The following is a 13,448-nucleotide window of genomic DNA, read 5'->3' as shown; positions in this document are numbered from 1 at the left end:
AAGAATCGGAGTCAGTCCCGAACTGGATGGAGCTCCAAGGGAGGGAACCTGTCCCAACAATGTTGCAGCCGATGGAAAAGGTTCCACTCCCTTGGATCCGACACCCAGGCTCTGGCTTCGAGAGCCTCTCAGATCCGAACTGGTCAGATCTGACATGCTCCAAGCAGCTGTCAATGTTGAGGAAACAAGGACCGTCGGCGCCGACCTCCTGACCAAGGCCAACCTCAGATCCGAGAATTCCAAACCCAAAGGTCGGATCGGGGAGGGAGAAATGGGTTGAAAAAAAGGAAGCAAGCTCCCCCCCTCCAGGGAGGGGGGCTGGCAAGACCCACATCTGGATCTGTGTATGGATAAAGTGCTTCATCATCTTATCCAAATCCCTGTCCAATAAGGAGCGGGTCGACCATGACAAGGCCACGGACTCCGGCTTGACGGGTTGGGGAACCGAGGCCCTGGAGACTGGACATGCCTCCTACAGCTCCAGGGAGAACCTCGGAGATTGGAGCCTAAGGGAGTCATGGATCCGAGCTGACTTGCTCGGGGAAAGTGAGGTCCGGGGACCTCTTCCTCTTTTCCTTCATCTTCGACTCTCTCTCCTGTTCTCTACCTCTCCTCTGCTGAGCTACCACAGGCTTAGATGCAGGAGTTTGAGTCCCAGCCTGGGAGGGAGGGAGGGGAGGCCAGAGGAAGAGAAGCGGGAGAGGCAGTCACAGCAGGCGCTGTGACTGAAGCCAAAGACGAGGAAGGAGGATCAGAAGCAGGTAGAAGACCTTTGAGGGCCAACTTGGCCTTCCTATCTTTTAAAGCTCGAGGATTGAACCCCACACAAATGGAGCATTCCACACTAAGGTGGGCCACACCTAAGCACAACACACATAGAGTGTGGCCATCCGCTGGGGAGAGCTTATGGCCACACTCTGTGCAGTGCTTAAAGATAAGCTTTTCAGCCATCCTACAAGAAAAGAAAGAAACCTAAAAAAGTCAGGCAAAAAACTTTCTTTCTTTATAGTAACAGACACACATCCACTCACCACACTAGACTAGAGACAACACTAAAAGGGGCACCACAGAACAACTACTCTAACTAGCTAAGCAAACCTACACTCGACGCCAAAGAGATGGGAGGGGAGAAAGGGTATATACACTAACCTAAATCAGCTAAAAGAAATAGAATTTTTAAAACTTACAGTAAGAAATCACCCACTGCTAGCTGGAGCTCTGAAGACATGATGTATAACAAATCGCTGCAAACGAGATCTGGGGATGGAAGGCAGCGGAGGTGTATTATGGGTAAGGGGAGGAGTCTGGAGCTCGGAGCTGATGCTAGTAATACTTGCCGGCTCGGATCCGATATGGATCCATATTCCCACAGGTTGTACTTCAGATAAATAGTTAAGCTATGTCAATCACTTCTGGTTGCTATAGTGGCAAACAAGGTCTGAGGTAACAAAACAAAACAAAAAAGATTTCGACTGACATACATGAGCTTTGTGCTAAAAAACCTGGTTTATTAAATGTTAATAAAAAAGGCACAGCAAAACACTATCACTAAGCGCTTTCACCTCAACAGGCATCAGTCATGTGCTTTCATTCAAACACACCTTAAATACTATACATCACTTCCTCTTTTCCAGTGCCCTCAGAAATTTAACCCTTAAAATCTGAGGTAATCTGAGGCTTGAGAGAGTACTAGGGGTAATGGGAAGAGCTTGAACTATGGATCACAATTCTGAGAAGTGGCTGAGGTATGATCTGAAACACAAATGTTAAGGAATGGATGAAAAAGACATCAGATCTAACAGTTATATAAAGTTCACTGCTTCTATAGTACATCTGGGGAATCCGTTAATTCTGCATACACCCATGCTCTGCAGTGAGTTATTATAGTCGACTTTTATACACATCAGCTTCTAATAACTAGGGGCACTTTTAACCATGTTTCCAAATGGGATAGAAGGACAAAAGAAAAAGTGATACTGCAATCTAAAGAAAAGGGAAGTTAAAAAAAAAAAGCCATTGAAATCACATGTCATACCTTCTAGTCCAGGCTTAAGTCGTCTTCTTTGACCTTTTGCTGAAGATGGACGAGGTATTCTTGCAGGGCTTTCAGCCTTATAATGGTAAAAGAAATTAGTTGTATACAGAGAAACTACATGGAAAGAATATGAGCTTCTACAAAGAGTACATCTTGAAAATATATTATGAGCTAACACAATACAAATCTGCTACTGAAAAATATCATGTTATGCAAAAAATATATGACTATTAAAAAAAGTTCTTAAGCGTCCATTCTATATTTTCATAAACACTATTAAATATTCTTGTTTACATTATAAAAATAATAATAATACAATTTACGGTTTTCATTAAAACATCAGTGATTTACTGGCTGAAATTCTATTGGCAAACATCATTTACTTTCTAAAAAAAGGGATGTTGGGATTCAGTAGGACTTTCCTTCTTGGTGCTTTGCCCTCCATGACAGTTGGCCATCAGGCCCCACTTAAAAACAGAGCTCATTAATTTCCCAGCCACTAGGATGTCCCCAGCACAAGGGTAATGGCTGACAAAAAGGGCAGTCATACAGACAGCCATGGAGATGGTTTCTGTCCTCACCAGCATCTGAAAATGCCAGCAGAGAGAACACTTCTGATAGGAAGGCAATCATCCTCATGTCAATTGGACGGTACAATACCCTTTTATGTGTGCCTGTTCTATGCAATCATCACTGGCTTGGTAGTGCCACACTCAATCTCCAGATCCTGGCTGTATTCAGTGCTTTGAGGTTTTTATTTGCTCAGTGGTGGTCATACAGCTGGAACTACACCCACCCAGAATTGGCAAGCCACTGTCTGCAGCTCACTACCACCCTTGCCAACCCAGCTCTTCCATCACCTGAGCCAATATTTGAAGTCACGTTATTTGGGTCATAGTTAGGGCTTTATCCTTCAACACCATAAAGACAGATGGGTTAAGCAGGATTTTGCTGACAGACACATCTGAAGTATCACATTGTTCTATAAGCCGCATAAAGACATTTTTCAGTCTGGCACAAAACACAGTAAAATTTGGAGTGCAATATATAAGATACTGTTATAAGAGGTACTCTCCATAAAGTACTGTTGTGTAAAATCTTAACACAACAGCAGATGTCCTTCTCTTCACTGTTGCAGTATTCTACACAGAAGGGATGCCACACTCAGGGCAGATTGATGCTTGTCCAGTATGCAAAGCCTAAAAAAGATAGTGTATGCACCACATATCACATTTATGCTCCCCACACAGAATGCAGGACATAAAAGAGAAGCACAGGTGCAACTAACTAGAACTGAACTGCCCCAGAAGAGAACAGTAGCCATAGGACAAAGTAGTCTAAGCACATCCAGAAGGAAAACATGCAGAAAAAACAAGAGGGGGTTGGAGAGAGGGGGCAAATACTGCAACAGTGAAGAGAAGGCCATCTAGTGTTATGGTAATATTTTACACAACTGTACTATATCCTTCTGTGATGCCTGTGCCCTGGCCCAGCAATCAAGCAGCCTTAATCCTCACCACTAACACCAGAGAGGGCATCTCATATATGAGGAAAGGATAACCAACACACACAGTAAAGTGCAATTTCCCTTAAGAGCGCACAGAGATCACAGTCAGTCTGAGGCTGGTTGCTCCCTTGCTCTCCAGATCCCCAATAAGACTCCCCACTGGCATAGCTATAGGGTCCATATCTCAGCCTAGCTGGCAAGCTAAAACCTCCAGTACCCTCTCTGTCCAACCAGTGCTTCATGTCCCTGCCCAAGTAGCTGTCACCCACACACACACGCACACACTTTGAGATAAGTACTTATACAACTTCACAGACACTTCTGGGAAAGGCTGACACAGATTATCCAGCTGTGCTCCTATACCCAGACTATACGGTAATAATTCCTACCACCACCAGCTAATATTTATCAGCTACTAAAAGGCCATTAAAAGGGTGTCCAGTTATTACTGTGCAATATTATTATCCAATAGTAGTGTAACTTAAGCAATCAAGGCTTATTGGAAGGGCTTATTACAGGATCACTTATAAGCATGCAATGTACTCTAGAGCTTAAATTATCTCTACATAAACTAGCCACAGCTGAAAATGTTTTAAAATATTTAATAATAAATAATGAAAACACAAAACAATACTACACCACAGTGCTATTCAAGAGTTCAGAGATCACACAGAAACTTAAAATAACTCAGTAGTACAGCTCTGACATAAAAGACAAACACTTAGTCTAATCTTTATATTACCTAGGTATTTCTACAAGAAAACACACTTCTAAGATAACTTACTTAAGACACAGGCATAGTGCTGATAAGTTGGATATCAAGACAAAAATGCTTACAGTCTCTCTCTGAGCAATAGTTTTTAAAATCACTAACAAACATTTCTGCTGAGCCCTCCCAGATTACATTATTTTCATTTAGTTCCCATTACATCATTTCTTTGACACTTAGAGCAATAAAGGACATTCCACATGTAAATTCTAGTAATTATTCCTCAAGTTAAAACAATAGAAAGAATGTGCTAGCTCAGACAGACTGACTCTGAGCTCTACAGATCAAAGGAGAGATATGAAATAATTTTAACTTCAAAAGGAAGATTTGAAATGCTTGACTTAGTTTTTCTTACAGCAGATGGCAATGTTGCCACATTGCTTTAAGTTCAACATTTCACATTTACAAATTATAGCATTATCTGCACAATTCTATCTGGCTAGGCTGGCAGCATTCACCCTTCTCTTCCAGTCTTTACACCTTCTATATATCATTGTTTCAGTATTCTACAGAGAAGTGAGAGTAGAAAAAAAAAACAGAATGGGTGGTGGAAGGCTGAGAAGACCCCTCAACAAATCCCACGGAAAATTGTTTCAGCTAAATCTGCTCTGGCTCTAGAAACCATATACAAAATGATTAGTAAAGCTATGCACTGAAGACAAAGTAGCAGCTTCAAGGATAGAATAGGTGTCCAACCCCTCAAAGAAGGCACTGGAAGAGGCAACAACCCTAGTGGAATAAGCTCTAACAGAAGTAGACAGAAATTTGTCATGAAAAGACTAACAAAAGGAAATAGCCTTAGATACCCAGGAGGAGATGGTTTGCTTAGAAACAGCCAAACCCTAACACCAGGGATGAAGGGCTGATCAGACTTATGAATAGTCCTAGTTTTATTCAAATAATACCTGAGCTGTCTGTGCAAATCCAAAGTATGCAGGACCTTCTCACTAGCAGACTGAGAAGAAGGGAAAAAAGAAGGCAGTTGTACTGACTGATTCACGGACAACTCATTTACTACCTTGAGCATAAAAGGATTAGTATAAAGGGACACTCTGTCCCTGTGGAAAAAAAAGGAAGAATGGCCATAGGGGCCTGGAGCTCAGAAATAACAGCCATCAAAAAAACAGTCTTCCAGGTACAATGTTGCAAAGAAGCAGAATCTGCAGGCTCAAAAGGAGCCTGAGTCAATTTTTCCAAAACAAAATTAAGGTTTCAAGGAGGAGGAATACACTTTCTTTGAGGCCTAATAAGCACGGCACCTTTAAGAAATTGTTTGACCTCAAAATGAGAAGTCAACGGAGGATTCAAGGGCAGATAAGTACAAATGGCTGACAAATGGGCCTTCATAGAAGAATAGACCAAGCCAGACTGGAGCAACTCACACAAGTAAGAGAGGACCAGATGGACCTCCACTAAAAAAAAAGGCCCTGGTAACGAGCATGGCACCAGACCAAAATCTTTTCCACTTGGACATAAAAGATTTTCTGGCTGAGAGTTTACTTGCCGCCTGTAAAACACTGAACATGTCCTCAGGAAAAGTGGTGCCTGAAAGGGATCAAAAACCCTATCACCCACAATGTCAGTTGCAGAGTGGACAAGTGGGAATGATAAGAGACTCCTTGCCTGTGTGAAAGCAATCCCAGGGCCAAGAAGAAACTCCCTGGCTGGCATGGCAGTCAGATGAAGAACAGACTGAAAGAAGGCTTTCAGAAACAACTTTAAAGGTGGAAGAGAGGCCATCACTGGCACTGTCCGAAACTTGCATCCCAGATACACATTATCCTGAGAGGGAGTCAGGATGGACTTTTGGAAGTTAATAGTAAACCCCAGACTTTGAAGAAGAGAGATGGTGAACTGCTGATCCTATAACAATCAACTGGGAGAAGGTGTCTGAAGCAACAGGTCATCTAGATAAGGACAAATCTGAATGCCTTGGAGCCTGCAGAAGGTAATCACATTAACTAGGCATTTTGTGAATACCTTTGGGGAAGTAGAGCGGCCAAAGGGCAAAGGAGAGAACTGAAAATGAGAGGAAGGCACAGAGAAATGTAAATACTTCCTAAAAAGAGGGTGAACAGGGATATGAAAGTGAGCATATTTCAGATCCAAGGATACTAGAAATGCCTGGGGTAATAAAATAATTAACAGAGTTTGAAGAGTAAGCATCCAAAAAGAAGGAATCTTGAGAAGGGTGTTGAGCTGGGAGAGATGCAAAATAAGTCTCCAAATGTCCTTCTTTCAAGAAACATCCCAGAATAAAAACCTCTTTCTACTTTGGAACGGGGGAACAGGGTGAATAGTTACTTGGTTCAGTGTATTCATTAAAGATAAATACATTTATAGATTGGTTAAACAGCACAATTCTCTTGAATTACTTCAGGTGCAACTGACTGTAGGTAAGACCCCTTTTCAGGTCATTTGCCAGCTATAGGACCCCCTCCATGAATCAGGACATCCACTCAGCCTACTTGGATCTACCTGAGTCAACCAAGATATAACCAAACACCCTGGTTTTGGGTGATTTTAATTAACTGTCCATAGATTGGGCAAATTATACATGTTCTAACTCACTTGCCCTAACTTCATTGCCCTGGACCGGCTGGTTGACACACCCACAAGGGGCTCAAACATCCTGGACCTGGTGCTTACCAACATGGGGGACTGCTGCACCATACTTAGTGAGAGTGGACCACAGTTTAGTCTCGTTAGAAGTAACTATAACACAACCCCCACTCCCTTACTAAAATCTAGAATAAAAAAACTTCTCCAAGGCCAATTACACCCTCTTATGGGACAGCATAAATAGCTTCATAGCCCCTCCCCCACTGATGGAACAGACACCTATGCTGAGTTATAAACCAATGCTTTAATACAATCACCTGTACAAATGTAATGACTTTGCCGTACCTGACAGAACCAAAGCAAGATCTTCAAGGGAAAACAAACCTGCCTGGTGGACAACTGCCATTAATAGTCTATACAATAGGAGAAAGAAATTGCTATCTAAGAGTAGGAAGGAATGGTCTCAAAACTGTAAACACTCCCTCCTCACCTTAAACAAGTAAATAAGCATCCTAGTGAAGTCCTCCAAAGCTAACTACAAATTCAAATTAGGTTCCTTAACTAAGGATAACCACAAGGTGTTCTTTAGTTACATCCATAACCTCAAAGGTAATGCCAAGATTTGCACTGAACTCTTAGTTAATGGTACTATAGCTAACCTGATGGCTGGCAGGTTCAGTGAAAACATCACTCCCCTGTCCCTGGCACATATATCCCAAAGCATCCCTTCTTGCCTAGTATCTCATAGGAGCAGGTCTTAAATGCCCTCTCCAAGGCCAAAAACAGCCTCTATGGGACTAGACAACATCCCAGGTTGTGTTCTACATGGGTTAAAATAGGAATTCGCATCACCATTGAGCAGGCTTTTCAATCATAGCCTGAGCACTGGCTTCTTCCCAGCAGAATGGAAAACAGCTACAGCCATCTCTTTGCACAAAGGGGGTGCATCCACAAACCCCTGGAACTATAGATCCATTAGCCTGACCAGCCTTATCTGCAAGGCCATGGAACGAATCATCACGGACCTTATTAACAAAGATACAGAAAATCTCTAAATGCTTCACCACACCCAGTTTGGCTTTGTCAACGGGAGATCATGCCTGTTAAACTTGGTGATCTTCTTCAAGACAGTCACCAACAAGGCCATAGACAAGGGCAAATCTGTACATACAGCCTACCTAGACTTTGCCAAGGCTTTAACACAATCACCCATTCAGGCATCATTGATAAACTCCCCCAACCCATATATTGTCAGGTGGATTGCAAACTGCCTCATTGGTAGAACTCATACAGTCAAAATAGGGAACTCCACCTCCTCCAGCAGACCTGTAACCAGTGGTGTTCCACATGGACCTGTTCTGGGATCTCTACTGTTTGGAATCTGCTTCTCCAAAGTACAGGCTAAAACTAAAGGACTTTGGCTGACAAAGTTTGCTGATGAATGCAAACTGGGAGCAATCACTGAAACTCCTAGTGATGTCAACATCCTGCAAGAAGGTCTTACACAGACTAATGACCGGTGCTAAAGTCATGGTCTTAAACTTAACACAAAAAAATGATCCCCTTTAGCAAGGGTGATGTTCCTGCAAACTACCACATCCATAGCAATACCCTTAGCACACAATTGTGGTGAAAGATCTGGGCACACAGGCGGACAGCAACCTTAACTTCAATCACCATGTCTCCACAGTGGTAAGAAGGGCATTTTACATTGCACATCTCACAAAGTAATGACACTGCCCCCAGTACAAATGAGGTTATAACCCCTCTGCACTCTTCCCAAATCAGGAATATAACAGAGTACAATGCTCCCTTTGGTATGTTCCTTTCCAAACACCTGCAGCAGTTGGACAGAACACAAAGGTTTCTTACAAAGAAAATTCAGGGTTTTCAAGATCTGTCTTATGCAGACAGACTGATATCCTTCTCACTTTACTCTGTGTCATACAGACTGCTCAGAGGTGACCTGTGCCTTGCATATAGAGCAATCGCTGACCCAGCTTTAATAGAAATGCTGCACATTTGCAAATCAAATGGCACACAGGTCACTCGCTCAAAGGACCTTAACCTGGTATGTGACAGCAACAGAACTTGCTGGAGAGACAGATTTCTCACAGAGGTTTCCCCACCTTTAGAACAAGCTTCCTATTCATGTTAAAAAAGGCTCTCATTGGCCCTATTTAAGCACAATTTGGATGATTGAATGGGTAACGGGAAATTCACACTAGGGGTTCCACCTGTGTCCCTCTTGGACAGGGGTAACAGGTGCTGATTTTAGTGTCTGCTTGAACCAGACACCTTTGGGAGAACAGGTTGAACTTGGCTAGGTTTGTAAGGGCCCTGGGTCCGTTAGCCTAGCAACCTCCTATGATCCTATGAACAGGGACCCTAGAACCTCCAGGAAATGAAGAAGTTGCTCTAGAGGAGGTTGGGGAATCTCTGAAAAAGGAGGAAGAGATTTCATTGCCATGAAAAAAAACCCTGATGGATGACAGAAATAAACAAAGAGTCTAAAGTGATGAGGCCAATTTGGAAGACAAAGGGAGAGCTGAAGGGACAAAAGAACCTGGTCTAAAAGAAGGGTGGGGACTGTCAAATTGAAGCAGGCTTATCAGATAAGAGGCTTCTGGGCAACATAAATCTGAGAAGCCTTAGCAGAGGGGGTCCGCCTTCCACCCTTCCTGCCCTTACAGGCCTGGTGGGGTTGCCTGCAAACAAAGGCAGATCTAGATGGATAATTCCTCTGGAACTTAGGGATAGGAGAGACAAATTATTTTTAAGGTCTTGCAAAGCTTTGCCTTTCTCTTGAAGAGACTTAAACATGTCAGCAGCAAGACCCAAAAAGACGTGTAATATCCAACGGAGCATCCAACAACTTGGCCTTTATGACCTCAGGTAGAAACTGGAGACAATGCAAGAATAATGCCTCATGAAGGACCTAAAAGCTGCAGACCTAGAAGAGGCATCAGCAGCATCACAGCTACACTTACTATAGTGGCAATCCACTTGAGAAGCAGAACCTAAAATGATAAGTTACAGGATTTGACTTCAGAGTCAGGGAGGTCAGAGATAGCCTGACAAGGCTGAGCAATCAAGGCCACAGCATACCTGGTCATGTGGGTCTGGTAATTAACAGCCCTAAATGCCAAAATGGAAGCAGTGAAAGCTTTCTTGCCAATCCCCTCCATTGCTCTGCTATCTTTATCAGAAGTCAAAAGTTTGCAAGGGGGAATAAGTTTAAAGGTTTGTCAGAAGAAATTGACATCACAGCAGGGTCAGCATAAGGACATTTAAATAAAAATTGACAATCCTCAGAAAACTTAGAGATCCTATCAGGTTTCTTAGGAGCAGGAGCCTGAAAATCAGGAGACTTGGAAGTAGCAACGACAGTATCTAACAAGGCAGTCAACACAGGAGGAACTGCTGATAGTTTAGGAGTATCCAGCTGAAGCAACTCATAATACCTTCTTTGAATATCAGACACTTGAGAAGAATATCACTTAAAAACTTCCATCATCCTAGTAATTGTGTCTTCAAAGGACAATTCCTTGAAAGGAGACTAAGGCTAACAGATGCCCCTTCACCAGAAACATAAGCCAAAGCCAAAGGCATCCGTGAAGAATAGGACAAAGACCCCTCGCCAGACATTGAATCCTCATCTGAGGAATCTGGTTCCCTAAGCCATTTAGAATGGGTACAGTTCCGAGGAAGAGTGGGTACTGAGACCCTTTGAGGAGGATTTATGGTCATTAAGGCAGAAAACAACCAATTAAACTCTTGCCAGGATCCATAGGACAGACTGAAACATGCTTCAGTTTTTGTCTTTTCTTATAAGGCATAGCAGCCCTAACAAATACTGGAGGTTCCGACTCTTTGTGACATTTAATAAGAGAACCCCGGAACTTCCTTCTTGATTTATATCTGCAGAATCCCTCTAAAACCCTCAAAGGTAATCAACCATGGTTCCCCATCGATGTCTGGAGCAGATGCCTGCAAAGCCTCAGAGAATGTGTGAAAAGTCGAATCCATGCTATCCTCCTGTGGAGTCACAGCAGAGACATCCAATGTAGATACCAAATGACCTACAGCACCATTACCTGCTTCTAGAGGGACATCGGTGGAGGCTGTACAGCTAAAGAATCTGGCCGAGATTTTTTGACCTTCCTTTTACCTAGTGGGAGTATCTTGAGGTTAACGGATTCTATCATGGCACCCTTGGCTAACTGTTTAAGCCATTGTTTTTTAAGATAAATGACCAGGGAAGACAAAGGCTTCTGAGTGTCTTAGGCACAAATGCCTTACAAGTACTACAAGAGGTATGGTCGTGGGAAGAACCCAAACAAAAAAAAAAGAGATTGTTCATAATGATCTTTATGGGAAACCTGCCTCCCACACTGATATTTTCCCTTCTTAGATGACATGAGCTCTAGGTAGTAAAATAAAATACAAGACCAAGAAAAGTTTAAAAAAAAAAAAAAAAAAAAAAAACAGCCCCAAATGGGCACTTAACTAGCATTGCTAAAACTTCTGTGCAGTAGCAAGGCATTCAGATCAAATGACAAAAATGGTGTTTGAACTGGCAGCAAAGAAGTTCTAGGTAGTTGTGTCCATACATCCCTTTTATGCCCTACATTCTGTGCAGGGAGCATAAATATGATGTATCATGCAAACAAGATATTTTTTCATGCTTTTGCATACTGGCCGAGTGTCAGGCTGCCCTGAGCAGGACATCCCTTCTCTGCAGAATACTGCAATAGTCACATAGAAGGACATCAAAAATATACTTGCAATACAGATTCTTGCAGCAGGCTAAGTGTATCCCTAGCTTTTTTTCTCCATGACACTGTATCACAAGTATAATATCCAAAATAATGATTCCAAAATAGCTAAAAAGTAAACTGTAAGTCTGACAAAAAAAGTGAATCTCAAAACTCACTGCTTCACCACTAAGGTGTACTCCCAGTGTGGAGGAATGCAATCTACCAACCTCTGTTTCTCATATGTATTAACTTTGCGACTGCTGCACACCTAGGAGTAGAGGAAATACTCTTGAGGTACTACAATCTCAGATTGAACATATATTCCCCAGTTCTGCTTTCCCAAAGATCACAGTTATGGTCACTGGAGTCCACAGGTATCTGTTTTTTTCAAGCAGTATCTTAACCTCACTTAGTGTTTGGAAAAGTCTGTCTCATACTGATGTTGTAACTACACTGCTGGCTAGTGTCACTATATATGAATCATGTGCCACATGCCATTTAAGTTCTTTCATTAAAAACTAGGGAAAGTGACTGCTAAATTCCAATGGTACAAGAATATATGAGTGTGAAGAGGCAGGTAGCATTGAAGGGAAATGCATGGAAATGATAAAAGGGTCTGTGCAATGCTGCAACAGTCTCACTCCTATAGATCTAGTGTTGAGATGATTACCTCATACAACTCTGCTATCACTATCTGAGAACTCTTGCAAAAATAAAAGGGTAGACTTTCCAAGTAGGAGGGAGAAAGGCAGTTGTGAGAGAACATCTTGCAGCACTGCTCATCCAAACAGAGCTGCACACTAATAATATGTGTTCATGAACAGCACTGTATTGCAGTTTTACATGGATCCCCAATTCAATCAGTTTTATAAATGGCTGCAGAAGTAGTGGCTGCTCTCATGGACTGACCTTTAATGATTGTTCTTGAGCCTTCTTTATTGATCACAGCAAAAATCAATACACAGTGCTACCCATTTTGACAGGGTCTGTATTGTGACTGGGAGTCCTTGTTTTCTTGGCATAATGCACAGCAAGTCTGTTTATCTGAAAGTTTCTGGCCAGTCAATACAGTACCCGAGTTGACTGTGATGACTGATTTATAGTATGAGATCATCTCTTACACTTGTTCTGCTCTTTAGGGAAGACGCCTGATAGCTAAGTACAGTGATTTGAAGAGGAAAATTAAATCAGTTATGGGATAAATAAACAGCTGGTTATTTGTGAAACTATCCAGATGGAATGTTGTAAAACAATTTCTCTGTGCACAGGAACAATAAGCCATCACTAGAAACATTACATGGCTAGCCATATAGTCCTTTATGTAGACACACAAAAAACTGTCCTATAAAGCAAGAATCCTTGCAAAGTTTATGCCCAACAAGAAAACAGTCTTATTTATTTAAATTTTGTTGGCATAATACAAACAGAGCGATAAGCAATGTAACTCAGTTGGTTCAGGAAAAACTTGAGGTTTTATTTATACAAATTACCAATAAATTGGCCAAGACTGTTAGAAAATTTCTCTGCACATTTTGAAAACAGGAAGAGAGTACTGGAGTGTGTGTTCACTGAAGGAAGGAGTGGACTGGCTGGGTCGTGTGGATTGTGGTGTTATGGAGATGGAGAAGGCACAGTTTATAAAAAACAAGTTATGTACTCTTATTATCAACTGATCTGTGGAGGTACTTAACCCTTCTGTTGTAGGCAACTGTTTTCTCTTCTGTAATCTGCACCTCCTTTTTCTCTCTCTCCTGTCTGTGCTCTCAGCAGCACATCTACCTAGACATCACACACCAGGCAAGAAAAACACAACAC

The 13,448-nt window shown here is 42.2% G+C and overlaps 1 protein-coding gene across 1 annotated transcript in view; it reads right to left on the bottom strand.

Moving 5' to 3' along the window:
• The window catches only part of TRAF3IP1 (TRAF3 interacting protein 1), a 2,107,097-nt gene that overhangs the window by 1,272,844 nt on the left and 820,805 nt on the right, over positions 1–13,448 (bottom strand). The window contains exon 7 of the mRNA XM_044075051.1: positions 2,036–2,111. Coding sequence (XP_043930986.1) covers positions 2,036–2,111 — 76 coding nt within the window. The remainder of the gene's footprint in view (positions 1–2,035; positions 2,112–13,448) is intronic.

The sequence above is a fragment of the Protopterus annectens genome, chromosome 6.part0, assembly GCF_019279795.1.
Source record: "Protopterus annectens isolate FY-2018-M chromosome 6.part0, PAN1.0, whole genome shotgun sequence".
NCBI classification, from domain to species: domain Eukaryota; kingdom Metazoa; phylum Chordata; order Ceratodontiformes; family Protopteridae; genus Protopterus; species Protopterus annectens.
Note: the sequence above shows the minus strand (reverse complement) of the source record. Positions and strands in the feature narration are given on the sequence as shown.